Consider the following 24,832-nt stretch of genomic DNA (forward strand, 5'->3'; position numbering starts at 1 on the left):
ATTTATAGTCACAAAATTACATAACAAATTTGATATATTTAAGTCACTGTGTTTTAAAGTTATCGCATTTACATATTTCTAAAGCACAGACTGAACATACGACGGATTACCTTGTTGGATTGGCTCAAAATCTGACATATGTTTATACTATAAATATTAAATCTGTGTACCGAATGTTACCTATCTAGCTTTCTTCGTTTTGTAGTCATCGCGCTAACTTATATACGAAGAGTCAGACGGACAAACAAACTTTCTCTTATTGGATGTTGCTGAAAATTTGATTAAAGTCTACAAATTTGGTGTGAAAACCGTATAACAAATTTCATCCGTCCAGCTCAGTGTTTTTGTGTTATCTTGCCAAAGAGAGACATGTGTTTTTCGATTTCAAGGATATTTGAATATCCACGTTTCTCTCATGTTTTTCCACGATAATTTTTTCTTCTGTATAAGAGAAATTAAAAATCCAATTGAGGAATTTAAAAAAAAAAATTTTAAGTCTTTCTTGAAGCCAGCGCAAGACAATATATTGCATTGCTTCAAAATTTTCAAGTTTAAATAAAAGTGAAAAAAGCTTTTTTTTCCCTAAAATTTTAATAACTGCAAAATAATGTGATTCAATGGTTCGAAGAAGCAATATTATATTGATTTTTATTACAATAAAAATTGTTATAAACTGTGCCCAAAACTAAATTCACAAAAATTATTAAAATTAAAATGTATTCAACCAAATAAAATTTTTATTACTGAAAAGCTATTCTTTTTTAACTTTTAAAATGGTATTAAAACATGCTTTGATGTTATGATGAAAACATTTGAAAATTCTATTTTTTAATTTTAAACTTCGAATTAAAAGTTAGTGAAATCCCTTCTTAGTGGACCTCTAATGCCTGAAAAATAACTTCCCAAATTTCATGCTCCTAACTTAGTGGCTTTATGCTGGGCGATGCTCAGTTCAAATCTTTATATGTTAGGAAATTTCATTGGGGAAAAAATTTCTACAGGTTATAAAAAAAAAAAAAAAAAAAAAAAAAAATCATAAAATCTAAACCCTGAAAAAGAATTGTAAAAAACGTTTATTATTATTATTTCTTTAAAAATGCTTCAGTACCAAATTCAGCAGTTTCTTTTTTTCTTAATCAAAACAAATCTGGCAAGATTAGTTCAACAAACAAAAATGTTCAAATGGATGGGGGCATTCAAAAACTACCGCGGAAGATATCACAATCATTGAAAATTTAAGCCTTAAAATTAAAATTTCATTATATTAGATTTTACACGATTGACTAATGTAATTGCATACCAGAATTAATTACAATTCAATATAGTACAATTCAATACCAGTAGTAGGTCATTCAAACGTTTGCTCCAAAACAACGTACTAATTAGAATGATGATCAAATATGTTACTGTTTTTAAAACAGCTTTTTCCACGTTCGCTATATCGTTTTGACGCATCAAAATCATCCTGGTGTTTTCTTATTTTCTGTTGATCGGACCATATCGCATATTCTTTAACAGCGCATCAAAGTTTAAATATATACTTACCAAGTATAACTTAAAAGGAAGGGGGGGAAAACCCCGCAAAGAAACGAAAAAAAAAAGGGGGGACGGGGAGTGTAGAAAAAGAATCAAGCATTATCCTAATATGAACTAGAATCCCTGGAATATTTCTTCGAATTCTTCCCTTTTATTTGTTTTCTTTTTTTGATACATCCTGCCATGATTACAAATTATATTTAATTTGTGGGGAAACAAAACAAAAAGTATAGCTTTCTTCGTCTTATGTGAAAATAAAGCACTTCTCATGGTGCTACGCACTCTATAAATCACGATTACAAGTGGGGGGGGGGGGGGAATGCGAGTTCGAATTGCGATGTTTACACCAGGCCCGTTTTTGAGTCCAAGAGTCTGATTTATGGCATACATGTTTGGGTTAAAATCTTCAACACAAGCCAGACTCTTTAAAGTAATTAATACAACTAAATTGCAGTAGTATATACATAAGAAATTTCTTTCAATAAAATTTTGCATTTGTAACAGAAAAAAGAAAAGAAAATATTTGAAATTTGCACTTTGTAAAATGTGCTTTTAACCTTTTCACTGCATACGTGTCCCAATTTTTTAAACCCTTTGAGGAGCAGTGTTCTACAACATGGAAGTCTAATTTCGATCACTTTTAAAATCCTTAATTTCAACTACAAATGGGAAAAAATATGTTTAAGAATCACTTTTAACTTTCTTTTTTTAAGAATAAACAATAATTTAAATCAAACTGATCCAAAATTTTCAGATATAGTATGCTATGTAAAAGCAAACCACCTAAAGTACTTTAGGAGGTGTTGGTAAAAGCCTATATTTTCAAGGAATTAAGTTAATTTTTTTCTGGTAAAAAAATAGTTAGAAAAATAATTACAATATTATTTTGTTGGCTGAATCTGAAACTATTTATCCTATATATTTTTTAATTTTTCATAGAGAAACCACACATATACTCATTGGATAAAATTAGGTGATGCATAATAACCAGCTAGAACACTGCTGGATCCTAGATCTGCCAGAAAGAGAACACCTGTGTCTTCATTTCCTGTTCTTTTCTATCCCCCCCCCCCCCGTGAAAAATGAACTCAATTCAAAGAATAATTTTGTAATAGTGATCGGGAGGGTCATAATTCTTAGAAATGATCAACACTCACTATGGGTCTGAAATTTATTTTTTTTTTTGGGGGGGGGGGGGTTCCTTTCTTTCTTTTTATCTGTAGCTTGTGCGGTCTTTATCTGACTACACAGTTTCCTGCTCTTTATTTTGGGTTTCGTTCACATTTGTTTTATATAATAGTATATATATTTTAAATTATATATATAATATAGTTTATTTTATTTTAAATATAATTACAGATATTTTGTAAATTAATTGCATTACAAATGGCACAGAGAGATCAACTAAATTAGTTCGAAACACCAAACATACTTCAGAAATTAAAGTATGTTTGGTGTTTCGAAACCTAAATAATTATTTAGGTTTTGAAATAATTATTGACGCAGGATCCTCGAAATATTATTCGAGGCCTAAATAATTATTTAGATCTCTATCAAAATAAATATTTAAATCAAATTAAAAATAAATTTGAAATTTATAATCTTTAGTTATTCTACAGATCCGTGACAAACTTGAAATTTTCAATTTTAAATATAGTTATATCAAAAAGAGTTCCACTTATTTTAAATAAAATTGAGACTATAATCAGAACTATTTAATTGGTTACAGATACAATGTCCTTCTCTTTTATACCAAATATTTTAAAATAAATTTCTATATAAATTACAATTTGTTATATGCTGATCATAAGAAATTCAAATTTTCTGATATTCTAAAAGAATGCTATGAATTCAAAGAAAGATAAATAATAAAAATGTTTACCTATGGTGGGAAGTATATTTTGGACCCTTTATGTGCCCTTGTCCCAAGCATCCTGGTGTTGGACACGGACCAGTTTGAGTACGAGGGTTAGCTGGGGGGAAAAAAAAGATTATATTCGTTATATATAAATACAAATTTTAAGGTATTTCATTATGTTCAGGTTGAATTTTTTTTAAAAATACTAAAAGATAGTAAGTTTTTACAAAATTTTGCATAAATTAAATTTTAAAAACATCAACACAAAAACACAGCAATTAAATGTCAAAAGTTTTATAAAAATTCTAAGAAATATGAGTTTTCTAGCAAAAAAAGAGGTATAAAGCAAAAGCTTTCTGGTGTTTAAAAGTTTATCAAATGAGTTGAATAAAATTTTGCAGATAACTTTAATAAATATATTTCCTAGTTCCTGGAGTAAAAAAAGAAACTCTCCTTCTATCCAATCTTTAAATATTGGGATTTTAAATGATAAGTAAAGTAAAATTTTCAATTCTTTTTTGCACTGTGAAGAATTAAAACAACTATAGAATATTTTTAAATAATAAATTGCTATTAAAATTATCTAGTTCAGGAACTGCAGAATATATTGATAAATTATTATATCAAATTTGAAGTAAAAAATATTCAATAGATTTTAATTAATGAAAATTTCTATAAGAGAATTTTACCAAATTTTAATATCTGAAAGTTGCATTTTAAGACGTAAAAAACATTAAAGCTTATATCATAAAAGTATAAAACTAAATTAACTTCCCAAAGAATAAATTAAAAAACAAAATTCAAATGGCTTTATGGTGAAAACTGTTCAGAAATTACGAATATTTAATAGAAAAAATGATAATTTTCCAAAAAACTGACCCACCTTAATTTAAATTAAGTCTTAAAATTTACTATAAAATTTTTAGCATGCTATAATATATACCCATAGCAATAAAAAAAATCAAGAGTTAAATTTATATTTACCTAAATGTCAGTTTAATTTTTAAAAATGCATTATTTCCCTTTTTGAAATATTATAAATGTAATAAATAACAACAAACATTTTACTCAGAACTAATTAAGCTTTTCAGTTTTAGTAAAAATTCAAGAAATAAAAGTTTAATAAGATACAATCAGATAAAATCAATTTTAATATTAGGAAAATTGAACTGTTTTCTGATTAATTCTTTACTTGTATTTAAGAAAAAGCATATCACTTAATGTGCTAGAAGGACGTCTTTTACTGAACAATGAAAAGAAGGGGGGGGGGGGAATTTGTATTTAAGGTTTTTCATATTGTTTGAAAAAATAACAATATTAGGATAATTTAATATATGAATCACATTATTTAATAATTTGATAGTTAACTATTCAAATTTGATTATTTACATTTTAAATGATATGTACATTTTAAGTTATATGTATTTCAAACCAAATTACTTTTACTTCCTTAGAATCATTGATCATTAGTTTGTAACACACACACATGCACATACACAATCGAGTCATATTATTATGACTACCTATCTAACAGCCAGAATAGCCTTCTCTTGCAGGCAAAACAACAGTTAAGCAGTGGAGCATAGACTCAATGTGCTTGGAAGGTGACAACAGGCATCTGTGACCATGAAAGCAGCAGAGCATGCATCATGTAACTCGTGAAGATTTTGTCTTTCTACCTGGTGTGTCGATCAAGGTGTTTCCATAGTTTTTCATGGGGATTAAGATCTGGGGAAATTGGAGAGTGACTAGTAGCTAGAATTCTTCCTTGTGTTCTCTGAACCAAGTATGAAAATTTTTGGACATATGACATTATAGCATTATCCCGCTGAAACAAGCCATCATTTACAGGACACAAAGTTGACATGTAAAAATGTATCTAACTGAAAAACGATGAATAAGTATGCACAGTTATTGAGGGTACTATCGACAAGTACTAATAAGAAAACATGCCCTAGATCATCATACTTCTTCGTTCACCTTGTTGGTGTTAAGTAATGATTTCTAGACATCTGCTTTCTGATGCCCATTGATCCAATACAGTAAAATAAAAAAATGAGAATTCTGAATTAATATGAAAATATAACTTCTTCCTACTGTTCCTAGTACAATTTTTGTACTCTAATGTAAATGCATGATGTTGTATGCTAGTCACCATATGCTGAAATTAGGCGTCCGCTGCAAGGGTTAATACACAATAAAGTGCATTTGGAGTTGTTGTGGATAGCATCCTAATCCATTTGGACTGTCAATTTTTGACAGTAGCACATTGATCAATCTTAACCAGACATTGCAAGCAATGCTCACCCTTGTCATTAATGGACATTGGCGTCCCATAGTTTGCATGGCTGGACTGCACACCCTCTTGATTCTTCCAATTATTTTACACAGCACTATGTGAACTCTTCACAAAAACTACAGATTCAGAAATATTGTCATTGCATGCTCTGTATACAATGATTGAAACTTCTGTTCAATGTCTGTTAAATTGCTTGACTAATCCATTATGACAACTAATGCTAGGAGAGCATGTAGCCTGAAACTACTTTCAAGTGTCTTCCAACAAATAGGTTTCTCAGTTTTATCAATGATTAGCTATAACTGTGTTTATGTCAACTTGCATGTCGCTCATATTATTGTAATGACTCAACTGAGTACATATTTATATATAAGCTAGATTTATATAAAATAAGTTAATAAGTAAAATTACATATATCTGAACATAAAACAATTGTTGCTTCCTCAATCTATAGTATTCTTTTATATAAATATTTCCTACATAATACCAGCAAATAGACAAAATAAATTGTTTTTCCTAAAACAATTTTTTAATTGCCCTCACCTTTTTACATTTTGCTATAAATTTTAATTTAAATACAATGACTGAAATTACCTGGAGGTTCCAATGGGTGACCAGTTTTAGAACACCAGTTGACAGGATGTATATCAGGACTATTATCATCAACCCAATAGTCATAAACTGAAGACCAACCATCAAAATGTATAAGCAAACTATGATCATTTCTTTCAGCAATAGTAGCTACCCTAATAAGCCCAGGGTTCCTTTTGTCAACAGCTTCAAGTTTCATACCAACTTCAAATTCATTTGGTGGACAAGGTTTGAAAGCTCGAGCTGGAACTGGTGTACTTCTAGTATCAGCTATATATTTGTTCCAATTAAATGTTGCATTTTCTTTTGTATCTGAAATTAATCAATAAATATTACAATTTTTTCCCTGCTTAAATGGATTTCAAAGTATAAAGAAAGTAATACCAATGATGAATCATTTCTACAAGCACATTATTACTCCATGAAAATTTTTTACTAAATATTATTTTAATTATCTTTATATTAAAAGACAATTTCTATAAATTAAAACTCAATTTTGTCATGTAGCAAAATATTTTATTTTGTAATAAACAGAAGAATTTATTCATTGTAGACACATTTAACATTTTAAAGATTCAATTATGCCATAGTTAATTTAATTATTTTCTATACTTTAAACTTTAAGAAATATTTTAAACATTAATTAAAAATAAGATGTCAAAAATACATTTAAAATATAATTAAAATATCTAATTTACAGAAGTTACATCTACTTATTGTTATGGCCCTTTTTTACACAATTTATATATTTTAATTTTTTAAAATGTTATTATTTTTTTTTTTAACAATTTACAAATGTACTATCAACTTAAAATTTTCCTTTAACCCATTCATGGAAAATACATATATGTTAGATGTTTTTGAATCATATTTTTGAGGATATAAAAAAAAACGCATGCTCACTTTTAAGTGATTGTTATAATTTAAGGGGAATTTTTAGATGGGGGGGGGGCGAAGATCCTAAACATAGAAAATATTAAAACATCTCACCTTTGGGCGGTGTTAAAACCTGATTGTTTTCTGAACACCAGCCAACAGGATGGAGATGAGGAGATGTTGCATCAGCCCAATAGTCATACACATCTTCCCAACCATCAAAATGTATTAAAAATCTGTTGTCCATAACATCTGTTATAGTTGCAACACACACAAGTGAGGAATTTTTTTTATCCACTGCTTCCAATTTCATTCCACGACGAAAGTGTGGATTAGCAGGCTGAAATACAAAACATTCAATCAGTTGAGTTTATAAAATCTGTTGGATTATCAGGATTCTTCATTTCCCATAATTCAGAATAAATTCATTTATTTTAGATAAATTTATTTATTCTGACTTGATTCTCATCGATGTAATTTATTCTATTCTGTTACCTAGTAAAACTATTTTATAAATTTGCCTTTACAAAGAAAAATATTTTTTCCCATTCAAATATTTTAAATATTAATGCAAAACAGAATGTGTAGCAATCAGTTATGCCTATTCATTTTTTTATATATAATCATAAAAATGAATAGGTAAAGTTAGGAAATTTTGACATTAAAAAATAAAACAAATGTTTAGCTCTTAAAAATCTAACAAATAATGATTATGCTGACAGTAGTTTATTTTATTTAACTTGCAAAGTCCTAAAACCACAGTATGGACAAATTTGTCATTGCAAAAATTAAATGTAACCTATCACACAAAACTCTATCAGTAATACAGAAGCATCTGAAATGCAATTGAAGTACTTTGCATTGTAAATAGTCAACATTACCAGTGCAATTTTATTTCAGTTGAAATTATTTCTGATAAATTTAATTATAGTTTTACTTTTTTTCAAAACACTTAAATTTGTATAGGCAAATGTCATTGAACAATATGACACTGCAATTTTTTTGTAACATGCATATTATACATATAAAGGATGAGATATAAGTATATAACAAATTGAACACTGAAACTGTATAGGCAAAATCGTAAAATTATGCTATTTATGATCATACATATTAAACAACATAAATACATTTTTAAAACTTCTCGAAGACATTTGATTTGATTATTTAACCCTCTAATGAGGGTTAAAAGAATAAATTTTAATTAATGTAGAATTTCCTTATTTATTTGCATTTTAAAACTGAAAATAAAATTGCTCAAATCTACTCAACTTTCTACAAAATTGTTCACTATCTTTATTGAGTGAAATTGTAATAAAGATTATAGAATTCTTTTTTCATTAAGGTCATATGAGGAAGGATACTAAGTTTAACAAATCTTCTAATACTAATCATTCAAAATTGAGATATTTTTGTAAAGTGTAAACTTCTTAAAAAATTTCATCAGTAAATCATTGTTTGAAAAAATTTAGCTAAAACAATCTCTTAAACTTGATAGTTATTTCATTTCTAAATATTAGTTGTAAGTACAACCCTCTAGAAATGGAAGCATCAACACATTTGCTGTTCCAAGCCTAAATCTTTCTATTCTTAAATAAGCTCAGAAATATATCACACTTCTAAATAACTTTCTTTTAAGAATTAGTCAACATTATTTATAATTTAACAAAATTACTTAAAGAATAATAAAATAAATAAATAAAACATACCCGACTTTCCCAAGTAAAAAGATGCTCGGGAGCTGCTTCAGCTTTTGACATCTTTAGATAATTCTCCCAATTAAATTCTTTAGGAGTAAAACCTGAAAACATTCATGAGCGTTTTTAAAAAACTTTGCAACATATTAAACAACTATAGGGAAATAAAAAACATGAGCATTTTAGCCTTTTCTACCAAATTTTAATATGAAAGAGATCAATATAACACATTCAATTCAAAAGTATCAAAAACAAAAACAGTAATAAATAAAAAAAAATTCTGAAATATGAAGACATATCTTCTCAAAACAATATAAAAATTAAATTTAGCAGTTGACAATAAGAGCTTTGAAATATATCAAGTTGTCAATATCAAGTTTAAATTTGGAGCTGTAATAAGAATATGAATGAAATTTTTTATTATATATTCAAATATGACACAGGTTTGGAACTAAAAAGAAAACTGAATGTCATAAAATAATGGATTATGTCAACTAAAAACATTGAGATGTAAAATAGGTATACTTAAATGAGCAACAAAATGAATAAATTTATACAAAAACTAGCCAAGATATGAAAAATATTATAGCACATTAAAAGAAAATTAATTAATCTGAAGAATGATAAAATTTAATTCTAAAAATGATAAAATCTGTAGAAATCTAACATGTCTGAGTGCCCTTAAACTTAAAAAGAGTATCAAATAAAAAAAAAAATACAGTTATAATACTAACGAAAATTTATTCAGAGAAACTGATGAATTCAATATTTTTGATTTTGAAGTGAGCTCTAGGGTGAAGATGAAGTTAATATTTCAACTAATATGGATGCTGATAATAAAATGGAAAATGAATATTACAAGAAACTTGTTTAGATTTCTGATGGGGGGAAGAAAAAAAAAACCATTAGCCTTTTGTTGCTTCTGTACATTTCAGTACGTGGTTCGACAGCACTGCATTATTTCAACCTCCTGTTTCCTTGTGAATTTTGGAAAAAACTACAGAAATGAACAGAAATAAGTAAGCTGAATTTTGGAAAAGACATGCAAAGACACAAACTGGGAACAGACAGGATATCTTAAAAGAAATTTGGACGTATATTGTAGTCTTATTCATCATAAGGCTAAACTTTCAGATTGGAGTAAGAATTTAATTACAGATAAAAAATAAGAAATAATCTTTAGAGACAAATTTTTAAAACATTTTTTATTCTCTCTATCTGAAACTTAAAAAAAGTAGAGAAGAAAAGAAGTTGTAAAAATCTGCAGATGGATTCAGTTACAATGTAGTCATGGATCTAAGTAAAATGCTAGAAATGCCCACTATCTTTTGTAAAATATTATATGATCTGGCAGATCAAAGATGAAATATTATATAGCAATAATGAAATCAACTAATTGGCACGCGGATATTCTTTCTTCCCTTTTGAATACCGCTTATTATTGTATATTTTAATACTGCTTATACTGTATTAATTACTGTATATTTTATACTTGACAATCAATTTTCCAACTCTAAAAAAACTCCCATCACTATTAGATTTTAAATAGAAATTAATTCAGGATTGTGAAAAGGAATATACCTTTTGGAAAAGAACTTATATGGCATTCAAACTAATATCTGAATATGTTCACAAACAACATTTAAAAAAAAAAAACTTGGATAAAACACAGATACAATAATATGAGAATCAAAAATTTTAATACCATTCAAAGTACTTGCAAATATTCAATATGCAAAATGTGTTTTGTGATAATCTTATACTTCAATTCTTGCTCAAAAATATAAAGATAAAAAATAAAAATTGAAAAATATTCACATTTTTAATTATGTGGCAATTTATGGTAAAATATTATAAAAATGTATTCTTTTTTTTTCTATGCAATGACTGTAAATGTGCATAAAGTCGTAAATATGTTAGAAATTACAAATAATTTCTGACAAAAAAATTTTTTTTAAGGAATAATTTACACATTAGATATAAATATATTCTCTAAGCACATAGTAGGTTTATAGTATTATGGTCTATGGTGGTCTGGTGATAAAATATGGGTTTCAGGACAATGGAATCCTTGGCCAAATACCTAATTCCATCAAAGAACTGACATATAAATAAACAGAGCCAATGCACAAATCCGTCAAGGTACCAATAGAGTGGCGTGGAAGTTTGAATAGGGAATGCTAGCTCAAATGCCATCCTTGTCATCTGATTGCAACTTAAATATATGAGGTGTTTAGTGCTGTTTTTCTAGTCCTAGTGCTACTTCAAAATGGGTTATAAATATAAGTTTATTTTATAATAGCATTTAATTCAGCAATCTTCCCATCAGATAGAAGGCTCTGGGAGAATCTATCTGATTTTTTGTGGACATGTACCAAATATGTTAAAATATATGTTGTAGTATACTCCATCTAAATATGATGTAATATTTCACATTTACAGGATGAAATATACATATATTATGAACTTATATAAATCATCTGAAGATGAAAAATGTTAACAACTTTTAACAATGAAAGAAAATAATCTTTCCTGAATAAAAAAGAAAAAGAAAAGAAAGAAGATATATTCTATTAACCTCTCACATTGCATGTACATTTTTTGGGCGTATAGTACACTTACAATGACTTTTAATTAGTGATCCTTCCATCAGAGAACAACACTCAAGAATACTAAATAAGTCAAAATATACTTTTGAATATATCTACATAATGAATCTACTTTTGAATATATCTATATTTTGAATATATTGTACTAAACATACTTAAAATTTATTTCTACTTAAAATTTTACTATTATAAAATCTGATAAAGAGATTGCTTTCATTTTATGGAAAATTTGTGAATAGCTTTGAAGGAGAATTAAGTCAATTGAAGCTCTGAAATAATTTCCTAAAATATGATTACATTTTATATGAATGTTAACTAATATTCTTGAATTTTTCATTCTATTAAAATCTATTATCATTTCATTAGTATAAAAATGTTATTTTTCATATTACTGATTTTTAGGAAAATTTTTGTAATTTGCACCATTTTAACATTTCTGGAGGGAAAGAAGAGGGGGGGGGCTGAAACATCATGGGATGATTACTTTTTTTCTAAGCTAAATTCAAAAATTAAGATTACAAAAAGTGCCTTTCAACAGATATTCTGCGTAATAGGGCTCCTAGTTCATAACCATCAATTTAACTGTCTTACTATAGATATATCAATTCATTAAGAAAACAAGTTGCCATTGTGGTTTTTGACAGGAGTAAGGATTTTTAATTATCTTAATCAATCTTTGAGGGAGAAGATTGAATGTTAAAGTAGTTTGAAGTACCCGAAAATGAATGGCTTTAGGAATCAGTGTTAAAATTCAGATTTAGGCAGAGAAAATGGTTTCACTTTTTCTGGTTATTAGAAGATTCAGGGTCTTGAGGTACTCACTTTCATATTCCCACATTAAAAATAAATGCAAGCTACATAAGCTTAAACATGTGAAACTAAATAAAAATAAAATATATGACATTAAATAAAAATGTTAATATAATAAAAAATGCAGAAAGAAAAAACTCTTCAAGAAAATTTGTTCAAAAATAAAAATGATTGTAATTATCATTTCCTCCCCCTCAATTTCTGTATATATAAAATACTAAATAATTTTAAAAAAAAATATTTTTAAGTTAAAATAGAGGAATTTACCTTTAGGTGGCCGAAGCTCATGCCCCGTTTTTTCACACCAACCAACAGGAAAAATGTCTGGTGAATCTGCATTTACCCAAAAATCATAACATTCTGAATACCCATCAAAATGCAGTCGTACTCTGTAACCTTTTGTTTCACTAACACTTAAAACACAAAATAAAGATGGATGTTTAGGATCTATGCCTTCAAGTTTCATATCTTTCACAAAGCCATTAGCATTCGTAGGAAAAGTTTGGCCCTGAAAAAAAAAAAAATTACATATATAACAGAGTTTAAACTGTTAACACATCATATACAATTTTTACTGTGGTTAAATTGGTTTTTCACCTTCTTCATAATAACTTTCAAAGTAACAAATTAACACATATTTAAATATTTTCTTACAAATCAAAGGATAAAAAAATTTCAGAATTCTCAATTTTAGTTACTTGTTAAGAACATGTTAATCCAATTTAAATGTTAAAGTTATCAGATTAAAATAAATGGCCACTTGAACGGATAAGAAAACTTTTATTCTTAATTGCATAGATGATGATAAATAGCAGTATTTTATGAAGTTGGGACGCTTTATAAAGTAGTTTTTAACAGTTAAGAAAACTTTTATTCTTAATTAGACACATAGATGATGATAAATAGCAGTATTTTATGAAGTTGGAAAGCTTTACAAAGTAGTTTTTAAACAGTGTTCAGCCATTAAAAATTTTCAGAATTCCCATCAGAAATTTACTAAATTGCTTTAGCATATAATAAAAAATTTAATCAATGCAATACATTCAAATTAAATCAAAGATATATTAAAGATAAAAATAGTTAAATAATGATGTAAACAATTAGTTATGCACAAATAAATGGTAACCAATTTAAAAATTTAAGTTAGTCCATTTTTATTTCACAAATCAAAAATATAATTAAATTTTTTATAATTTTTCTACAATTTTTTTAATCTTTTTTTTTTAATTTGTAGAAAATTTGGAATATCAGTTACAATAACTGTGAGAATTAGCTGTTGATGTTGGCTATCATTTGAAATTAGTATTAAAAAATGAATATACACATTTATTAATACAAACATAGAAGTTAATTTCTTGCATTATATTCCAACAAAAATCTTTTTATTTTGGGAAAATCATGTTATTAAAATGTAAATGTTGCATAAAAATGCTTTTTATGTTGCAATTTTTTTAGCAAATCTTTTTATCTTGTTATTTTTCAGATTATAATGAATATTAAAATTAATGAATGTATAGAATGAATATATAACATTTCTAAAGTTCACCACAACACCCTAAACTGCCTCACCTAAACTGATTTATAAGTTACTATGTTAATAACAAATATTTTCTATTATAATACATTCAATTTTCCAACCTTTAAATAACAAACTGAAAACACATTATTTCTCTTACTCCAGCTCATCAATTTATTATTCTGTTATATCATATTAGGGTCCTCATACCTAGCCAATTTAGAAAAATCAGAACAACATATACATATATAATGCTTGGATGCCCTTGTTAAAAAAAAAAAAGAAAGATATAAAATAAAAAAACTTTGAATATTAAAGAATCAAAAATATATTCTTCTTACCAACCAAATATTTAGATTTTTTTATTTCTAACAAAGTTTTTCAAACTTTATCTTCTTTCTATTTCCTTTTTATATGAATTTTTTTTTTTTTTTTTTTTTTTTTTTTTGCAATCCTATTTCTAACAGAAAAAGTTTATTATAGACCCAAAATTTAAGAATAACTCAAAAAAAAAAAAAAAAAGTTATTAAATAACTACAAAAAATATAATTTAAAAAAAATAATTCAAAATTTTTTTAGTCTCTCTCTCTCTTTTCTTTTTTTACTTTTTGTTAACAAATACTGAAGAATTAGAAATAAAATGACAGAATGAATTTTGCACACCTAACTCATTGTTAAAAAAAAAAAAAAAAGATTAAACTGGAATAATTCATCTTATTAATTCATATTTGAAATGAAAAGTGAACAATCAATTTATATATTTTTCAAACTCATGAATAGATTATTTCACTATGGTAATTTATAACTTTCAAGATAAAACAAAACAGATTTGCCAAAAAATTTCCTTTCAGCATGATAAAAATTTATTAAATTAGAAAACAATTTTTTTCGTTGAAAATAAGTCTCACCATTAATAATATAATTACCCCCTCCCCCCAAAAAAGTAAACATTTATAAAATTTGGTCTTTTTTTTATATACAAATTAACATTAAATGTATGACGAAAAAAGAAAATTCAGTTTTTATGCTGTATTAAATGGTAAGCCTAGATAATTCTGTAATGGTAAAAAAAAAAATTAAGTATAAGAAGACAATGCTAAAATACATAACCAAAATTCATCTTCTTACTGAATAATCCATTTTATTCAATAAAAAGTTATATAATAAAAACATGAAAATTTCAAGTGAAGTCAATTCAGGTCACATTTAAATTTATTTCATACCTCTTTGAATAACTTAACAGGAGCAGGTTTGGTCTTTTCCAGTTTTAAGTATTCTTCCCAAGAAAATTCTTTCTTCTTAGGTTCAGGCTCTGCAGCTTTTTTAGGCTCTGCAGCTTCTTCACATTCCATATCATCACTTTTTGCATCTTCTTTAACATCATTTTTTATTTCAGTTTCCTTTACAGTATTAAAAAATATACATATTATAAAATATATATTTATATGACATTTCATTTATTGAATAAAATATTATATTTTGTCCTGAATTTAAAAACAATCAAGAACAAAGAAATCAGAAAACTGGATCTTTTTTAAAAGTTAATTTATAATAGGAACTAATTAAATCATTGATATCTAATTTACTAAATATGAAAACCTATGCACCTAACAATCTTATCGTCATTCCACTATGAGTCAATAGCTAATTTTTTTATGCATTAGAAAAGGCAGAGCTATGAAGTAGCATCTCCAGATTATAACTTCATTTTCAGGTCTTGCAAAAAGTAAATGCTAAGCACATCAAAAGAATAATAACAATAACAATGCTATATTTTTAACAAACAATGTATACTGTTTTTCTATATGGAATTATTAACCAAATTTAATATATATGTTGTATTTAATGCACAAATTAAAGTGATTCACTTTGATTAATTTTGGATACATTTTATAATTAAAAACTATCTAAAGCTTCTTTCAGGAATTTATATAAAGTATCATCTATTATTCAGATGTTTTCAAAACAATGCAAATATTCTCTGTTTATCCAATATACTATAAAAGTTTTATCCTTTTGCTAATAGGATGTATTTTTATTTATTTATTTTGTGATCTGAATACCCTAAATATATGCATTAATTTTTTATACATAATTAACAACTGCTTTTTTATTCCAGTTTCAATGTAAAAGCAAATTAAAAATATGTTTACAGTAAATAATATTTGTAATTAACTTTCTATTTAAAACTATCTAATATGAAATTTGTGAATCTCTGCTAATGAGAAAAGCTAAAACATAAGCAAATATTGCAATTAGAGATAGAATTTCTGATTAAAGTTAAAATTAAATCTTTGATAAAAGGTTTCTGCTCTGCTGATTTCTTAAGTACTCAAACTCCTATTATTAATATTACTATAACAACAACCCTTATATGAAAGTTATTATCATTAATAAAAATCCAGTTCATTTAACATACCTCAGAATCTACTTTCAGTTTTTTCTTCTTCAATTTGTCTTTAGCAGCTCCTCTTTTCAATATATTACTTTTCCTACAAAAAACATTTTACTAATTCATATATATTTATTATATTTATCTTTTAAAAATTTACAAATAGCATAATTTAGAATATGATTAATAAAAAAATGTTGATGTCCACTGAAATCCCTGTAATTTAAAGTATTAGCAGATACTCATTTAGTCAACATTAATAAAATATTAGTAAATAGTAATTATAACAGTGATAAGCAAAAATAGTTTACAAAGGATAAATACACAAAATACATTTGGAATTTAATACACTATGCCAATTATCTGCTAATATAGTACAATCATTCATAAAAGAAACCAATATTGCTAATATAGAATATTTATTTACAATGAAATTTTATTGCATAAAAGGTTTTTTTAACAAGCTAAATTATTAAAATGTTAAAGATTTAAAAACTATAAAAATTATAAACAAACAAGAAAAATACTGTTAATACTTTTTGCTGCAGCTAACAAAGTTTTATAAAAATCACTTCATGGTAAATACAATACAAACATAATAAAATATACAACTTACTAATAATCAAATTCTAAACAAATGCATTAAAAAACCTTCAAATTTCTGTAAACTAAGATAAGCATACTTTAATATTGTAACAGACAAGATTGGTCAATACAAGAATTAAATAAAATATAATGAACCTTTAAAGCATGAAAATAATTATTATTACCAAGCATATTTTTATAGTATATACACATGCAATAAAAAATTAATAAATAACTGAATTTTGAAACTATGAAGATATAAACCAGATTTAAACATCTATTGTATCCCCTTGAATAAAGTATCTACTATCTTAAGGAAAAAATATCAGAAAAAGTCAAAAATCCTACAAGCTTTTTTTTAAATTAATTTTTTCCAAATCAGTAGATATGCTCTATAAATAATTATACATTTTGTAAACGTAATAATGGATTTTTTTAATACAAATAATACATCGCCATTAGTTAAAATAAGAACAGTAAATAATATTGTACATACCAAAATAAGATTATTGATTGCTAATAATCTTACTTTGATATTTATAGCAAAGTTCTAATTAAGATTATTGATTCTCAAAATTTAAAGGTTGAAATACTTACTTATTGGCAAAGGATGACATACAGGATTGACTACAAAACCTTCCAGCTTTACAAAACTCTATTTTTAGACCAAAACATTCACAATTTTCACAACGGCACAATTCTTCTGCCATATTAGAATCTTTGGCACCATTTTGAGATATCTTTTCAGCACTATTTTCTACAAATGAAATTAAATCAATAAAATTTTTCTACAATAAAGAATCATGAATACTTAAAAAATAGATAGAATTATATTAAGAAAATTATTTATAAAACTTACAACTATAGAATATTAGTAGCAGACTGTAAGCAAAACTGAACTTGAAATTTTAAAAGTGATATTGTAAAAAAATTTAAAGAAAAAATAATAGATAAATAATATGAAATTAAAGCCTTTCTAACTTAACAGAATGAAATAAGTCTATTTAAAAAAATTGTTAAATAAAATAATACAACTTCACAGTTCTACCTCTCTAGCCCTCCCTACCAAGGTATATAAGATAATAAATATACTTAGCTTATATATCCTTTATGGCACAATTCTTAAAATGAAAGAATTTGTCATACCTTTTAAATAATGATTTTTTTTATTATTATTTATGTGGAGTTCATTTGCAAGAAATTTTTCTACAATATCCTCCCCAGAAAAAATATAACTTGTTTACAATACAATTACTGCATAATATACATATCAGATAATGTGTATTAAATATATGCATTTTTGGTGTTAAATTCTAATATCACAAAGTTTTAAAAAATCTTACTAGAAATATTTTGTTTCAAAAAGGATAATTTCAGCAATAATATAATTTGCAAAAGTAGCAAGAGTGGTCTTTCCAAAACATTCCAGCAAACTCTTTTATAAGAATGTTATCTGCCCCACAAAAAAAAACAAAAAAACTGTGGATCCTGAATATGGAACAGAACATTTTGTATAACATTTTATGTACAAAAGCTGCAGAATAACTAAACCCTGGCATGAATAAAATATTTTTACTGAATCACTAGCATTATTCTTGGTGACTTTTTTGGCAATTAGTTCCCGGCATGTGGTTAACTTTCGTTTTAGATGAGTTTTTCTCAACTGACTGAAATCAAAATTACCTGCTTCTGAAAATGCAAGCCTACAAACAGTCAATCTCTTGTTGGATTTGGCTCAAAATTTGCTGTGTGTCTAAACTATTGATGTTAACTATGTGTCCCGCATTTTATCCATCTAAGTCTTTATTTTGCAGTTGCTGCATTAACTTATATTTGAACAACCAGGCTAGCAGACAAAATTGTTGATAGAAAATTACAAATATAAAGACAGTAAACCAAATTTCATTTTTCTAGCTTAAGGCATTTTTGAACCTTTGAAACAGGCAGTCAGATGAACATGATGTCAAAAATGTATTTTTTTGAACTCAGGGAAGTCTAAAACATGAAGATTCTTCAAAATTTTGAGTTTTAATTTTTTACCATTATTATTCTTTCTCTATACTTCAAATATGAGGAAGTAAAAACTATGAAACCTCATAAAATTTAGTATTTATTTTATTACATTAATTAAATTAAGAATAATATGAATACAGAAGAAAAATAAAATTCATGCTGTTAAGTAATGAATTGTATTAAGTGACTGATTTATTACTTCACTTTGTTTCCAGTAATGAATCAAATAAATTTATATACATTAAAAATTGATAAATTTTTAAAGACCCTAATTTTAATCTATTAGTTGCATTCATGGTAAAACAACTCAGTTATATGTCAGTAAGCAAACATTGCAATAATTGGAATCTTACTGAGAAATAAAATACTACATTTAAAATAAGAAAAATTCTATTCATACATATCTCTGAATTCTTAAAAATAATGTTTAAAATATATTACTCAGATAGTCAAATTTATAAAAATGCCACTAGCCAAATATTTTCCATAACAAATACAACTTTTGCAAATATTCTCATTTCAAGACTTCAAAGAAGAAAAAAAGAATTCTTTTCCAACATTCATTTGATTTTCATAAGATTTTTTTTAAAAAAAATGAGAATTGGAAAATAACCAGATTTTAAAATCATCCACATTCATAAGCAAATATTTACATACCATCTTGATACATTTCTTTATTTTTGGTTGTCTTTTGTCTGCCCTCAGTCGAATTCTCTTCCGATGTAGTAGTACTTTCATCTCTCACTGTTTTTGTAAGGGAATTAATGGAAAGATCTTCATTATAAATTTCCAGAGTCCCAAACTCATTCAATTTAAACTAAAACAAAATAAACATTTTTTTTTTTTTTAAAACCAAAAGAAATACTGAAAAATAATTTCCAACTAAAAAAAGAAGCAGATAATTATCTAAATGTATTTAACAAGTTATCTAATATCATTAATATGAATTTTCTCTTACAAAAGTTTGAAACATTTTCATTCTAAAAAAATATATATTATCAGCATAAAGTATATTTTAAATTTAAACTGAAACTTTTGTTATTACAATGAAAAAGAAATTTTAACTTAATTATAACAAAAGATAATTTCATGGAAATTGATAGGTTTAGCAATGAATAAAAGATTTTCACATTAAGCTTTTAATTCCGATACAATTTAATATAAAGTTAAACACTAAAAAATGATTATTTTATTGATCTTCACTATTGCTGGTCTTGCGTATATACGAAGAATATAAGGAAATACAAGGAAGAAGAATGAAATTTCAAGATCAAAATAAATGTAGGTATAGATAAGCTTATCTTAACGTCAAAATATGCAGTGTTATAAAAACTTACTTTCTTTAAAAAAGTGCTCAAAAGTCTTACTTTCAAGTCACTGCCAGGCAATTCTCCAATCCCATCCTTCCAAATCAATAGTTTTACCACATCATTGTCTGCAGACTTAAGATCTTTTGCCTCTGGTTCTGGATCTTTGGAAGATTGCTGCATGGAAACTGTTGCAGGTATTTGTGCTATCGGTTGCTGAGATTGCGGTGGAGGACCAGTAGCTAAAGCAATTGCAGTAGGTGCAAGTGCAGCTGGCTGAACAGCAACAGGATATGAATTAGGACTTGCAGCAAGATTTAAAGATTTCACATATGTTTGGACAAGTTTGTTGTTTGAGGCCAGAGGCTTCACATTTGATGGGATAAGATTGGACAAAACCTGAGCTTGAGTGACTGGGTTTAATGTAACAGTAGAGTTCCCAGAGAATGTAACTAAGGGAGCTGTTGAAGTCATTATCACTGGAGTCACAGTCACTATGCTACTATTTAAAGTAATATTTGACATTGTTGTCATGACAGAAGCTGCTGAAGAACAAATTACAGGACTATTACCACTGGCAATCACAATCTGACCTTTTGAAGTAAGAATACTTCCAGGTAACAATGGAGTTATGTGTGATGTTTGTCGTTGTTTATTAGACAATATTGGGTTCATGTTAGTGGCTACTCTTGACATTGTAGGAAGAGTAACAATCCCAGATGATGGTATTTTTTCAGTAGTGAAATGTTGTGCAACCATATGTACAGGAGCAGACAGCAATGGTGTAGGTAACACATTAGTTGCAGAAGTCAGCTGCAAGAAATGATATAAAGATTAAAGCAATAGATTTTAAACAAAATAATATTTTAAAAAAATAATGTCTGTCAGACTTCTACATTAAACTGTTATTTGTATATTCAGTAAATTATAATCATTACAAATATAAAGGTCATTTCGAGAAAGTAAGTAATCTTCCTTTTAAAATAACCACGTCTAGCATCAGTCAAAATGGATTTGTTTGGAATATTTCATACTAAAAATATCTTACATTGCTGTAATATACAATATTTGCTACAATATTTTTATTGTTGTTTCTTATATTAATAACAATTCAAGTAAGAAACTTTTTTATACTTTCTGCATAAGGCATTTTATTGTAAAAAATAGCTTTTATTCATATTTTTAAACTTTTTTCTTTTTAAAGATAGGAAGTTATTACAGTTAGTGTTTAATGCAGAATTAAGAATGATGAAAATGTTTATATTCTGACCCTTTTTATATTCATTTGTCTGTTACTATAACATAATTTGAAATACCAAAAAAAAAAAATCACTTTGTTAATTGGTAGTTTTAATTTTTTTTTATTGTAATGTTCCGAATCTTTCATCAAATCAGCAAATAACTTTTATTAGATGTTAAGTAATTTATAAAGCATATTTGGTATTATATATATATGTTGGATTGTTAAATTTTCATCATTTCAGTTCAAGCTTTAAGTGAGATCGCAAATTTTAATTAATACCATCCAATACATTAAGACAACTAAACACATTAAACAAAAAAAAAAAGTATTAAGGCAGTTAAAAAAAACATAGGTTATCATAATGTAAATTTAAAAATACTTAGCAAACCATAAATACTATAAAAATTGTAAGCATATAAGATTTACATTGAAATACAAATAATTGTCTTGGTAAACACCAAGTGGCTAGTTATTGATAAATAAAATGTTGTTCAGTGTTCATCAAATAACTATTGGCTCAATTTAAAATCACAATATAATTAAGTAATTACAGTATAATTAAGATAAGTAATGTTCTGACAGAAGACTATGATAAAGTTAGGAAAGACATGTTGTCACAGAGAAAAATCAAACTGAATATTTTATACTGTAGTATATCAAGAAAAGTTATATATTGTAATGATATTTTAACAAGATTTTCAGCTTAATAATATTGTTACACAAATAAAGATCTTCATTAATTGTATCTTTAAATACAATCATATAAGCATTTTGAAATACAAATCATATACTCCAACAAACTTTTATTAATTTATTATTAGCTGCATTTGGCAAATAATTTGCTTATCAAGAATGTTGGCTACTGCTTTATTTCTCTTAAAATGAGGCTTTTTCTGAAAGGCGATCTTTTTAAGTTTCTAGCCTGCTCTAGATATTTATTCTATATTACTTTAGGAACTTTATATAGCTCATTGTTCAAATACCTGTCTAATATTGGCCTATAATTTCCTCCTAAACATGGGTTTTAATATAAAATGAATATGCAACATAATTGCATAAGAAAGGAGTTTTATTCCTAACTATAAAAAAAATCACTTAGACAATAACAAAGTAAAAAATAAAAAAGAAAGAGAAATGAAATATTTATCAAATTATAAAACAGGAATGAAAATCCATTATTTAGAAAGCACAATCCATAAAAATTAATCTTAATTCCTTTAAAGCTTACAAAATTCAACTGCTGTCTAATAGTGCACAAACCAACAGAAAAAGGCAATTATAATTTCAAAGAGTGATAGGACATTTAATCTGAGCTACTTTACAAGTATGAGATCTATTTTCAATATGAAATCATACCTAAAATTTTAACTTCAATAAATAAGCCAAAATAATGAAAATTCAATTACTCTGACATATGTTGTTCCAATTGGTTTTAATTATACAAAAAAAGTATAATAATTTAGTACGACAAATATTCCTGATTATCTAGTTAATGTTTTATGACTTTATTTATAGATCTCCGAATGTCATAGAATATATATATATTATACAAACAATATCTTATTCTTAGAATAACTAAAGAAGAAATGTATGCAATTAAATATTTGAATTAAAAATATAAAAAAGAAACAATTTGAAATTAATTACAGCAAGAAAAGTCATGTTGCAAATTAAGTAAACAATTTAAAAAAAAAAATTACTAAAATTAGAGGGAAAAAATTAAATTCAAATAACTGAAAAGATATTTTTCATAATTTTAAGGAGATATAATTTTTTTTTTTTTTTTTGAATAATAGAATTAGAAATTATTGCAAAAAAAATCCTAAAATTTTATTTTTGATTACTTCAATGTATTATTAATTTTTTATGTTACAATGTAATTTAGAGAAGTTTGCAACATAAACAACACATAAAAAAACAAATACTTACATGCTTTCCAGCGGTCATTCCAGGCATTCCAGACACAGTAACAATAATTGGTTTTTGACTAGTTGTTGTTACCGGATCAGCCTTGAAATCTCTGGAAACTGCAGAAAAAAATATATATGTTTAACTAGATTAAATTGAAATAGATTCTTTTGTAAGAAGCACAAATGTCTTTGGAGAAATAACTTTAAAATATAGACACAATATACCATGAAAAATCTTCACCAAGCTTTCACTCCATACCAAAATAAAAATCTTTTAACTCTAAAAAAATCTAACACTCAATATGACTATAAGCACTAGGATTATGTGCAGAACTGGATATCAAATTACCACCTCATAGTTCAAAATCTAACCACAAAGCCAGTGGGAATAAAAAGGAAAAGATTTTTAAAAAATATTCAGAAGTGTATTTTAGAAAAAAGTTATATACTGAAAAATAATTATTGCAATTTATTCTTACCAAATTGATATAAACTAAAATCCTTTTTATAAAATTTTTTCCAACTTTAAACCAATGATTTTTTTTTAATATTAAATTGCCAAAATTCTCCATTATCTCACACAATTGATAAAAACTCATTTTCTGAAATGCCAGTTCTAGATGCTCAAGATACCATTTCAGTAAGTTCGCCATACACTAACATGCGATTTAAGTATAATGCCTCAACAATTTCTAAAATCATTACATTTTGAAAAAAAAAAAAAAAAAAAATCAAAACTAGCACATAAATACTAGTTTATTATTTAAATGAAAAAAAAGATGTGCCATTAAAAAAAATTAGTAATACTAATTATGATGAAATAACTGATAATTTAACTTTAAAGAATAATAAGCTAGCAAGCAGTTGAAATTTGCAATGTTTTTTTAACAAATTTGCAATTATTATTGTTAAATAGAAACAAATATAGATAAAAAAAATAACAAAAAAGTAAACATTAGAACAAATTCTGTAATTCCTTCAATTATGATACATTTGCATCAACTGCACTGAGTTATGACTACTGACTATCATCAACTGTAGTAAAGTTTTCCTATGCAGTAAACTCAACTTCATAAAGAAAACCAAAAAATGGCTTTGCATTCCCTTTCAATTTAGTTTTTCTTTAAAAGATTTCATTTCAAGACTGGCAAAAACATATCATACAACTTAATATGTACTTTAATAGTGAAGATAATATAAAATAATGCCCCAACCTTGAAAGAGGTAACACCTCATAAATGAAAGGGGCAGATACAATGGATAAGAAAGGCAAACACCATTTTTATCTATAGGAGAAAGTAATATTTCATTTCATTATTATTATTACTTTGATCACTAGATCACATTAATAAAATTCTCATCCCCAAAATTGTCTTTGTTTGGATAATATTTGTAAATCTATTGCCTATAGAAATTTTTTTTTAGTCATAGTAAGATAAACTTTAAAATGAAGATAGATTTCATATTCTTCTACAACACCAGATGATTCTTTAAAAGGATTATTTTGTTTTTGAAAATAAGAAATTTAATTAAAACACAAATATTACTTAAACAAATTGTTAAGAAAGAAGAACTTTTACTAAACAACTA

The 24,832-nt window shown here is 26.0% G+C and overlaps 1 protein-coding gene across 3 annotated transcripts in view; it reads right to left on the minus strand.

The window, feature by feature from the left end:
• The window catches only part of LOC129963178 (lethal(3)malignant brain tumor-like protein 1), a 47,291-nt gene that overhangs the window by 7,479 nt on the left and 14,980 nt on the right, over positions 1–24,832 (minus strand). For all 3 annotated transcript variants that reach the window (XM_056077328.1, XM_056077329.1, XM_056077330.1), the window contains 11 exons: positions 23,262–23,359; positions 20,150–20,902; positions 19,440–19,599; positions 17,367–17,526; positions 16,212–16,284; positions 15,016–15,192; positions 12,544–12,784; positions 8,870–8,961; positions 7,275–7,500; positions 6,288–6,596; positions 3,419–3,509 (listed from right to left, as the gene is read on the minus strand). In XM_056077328.1, the coding sequence (XP_055933303.1) occupies positions 3,419–3,509; positions 6,288–6,596; positions 7,275–7,500; positions 8,870–8,961; positions 12,544–12,784; positions 15,016–15,192; positions 16,212–16,284; positions 17,367–17,526; positions 19,440–19,599; positions 20,150–20,902; positions 23,262–23,359 (2,380 nt within the window). The remainder of the gene's footprint in view (positions 1–3,418; positions 3,510–6,287; positions 6,597–7,274; positions 7,501–8,869; positions 8,962–12,543; positions 12,785–15,015; positions 15,193–16,211; positions 16,285–17,366; positions 17,527–19,439; positions 19,600–20,149; positions 20,903–23,261; positions 23,360–24,832) is intronic.

Source organism: Argiope bruennichi, chromosome 3, assembly GCF_947563725.1.
Source record: "Argiope bruennichi chromosome 3, qqArgBrue1.1, whole genome shotgun sequence".
NCBI lineage: Eukaryota > Metazoa > Arthropoda > Arachnida > Araneae > Araneidae > Argiope > Argiope bruennichi.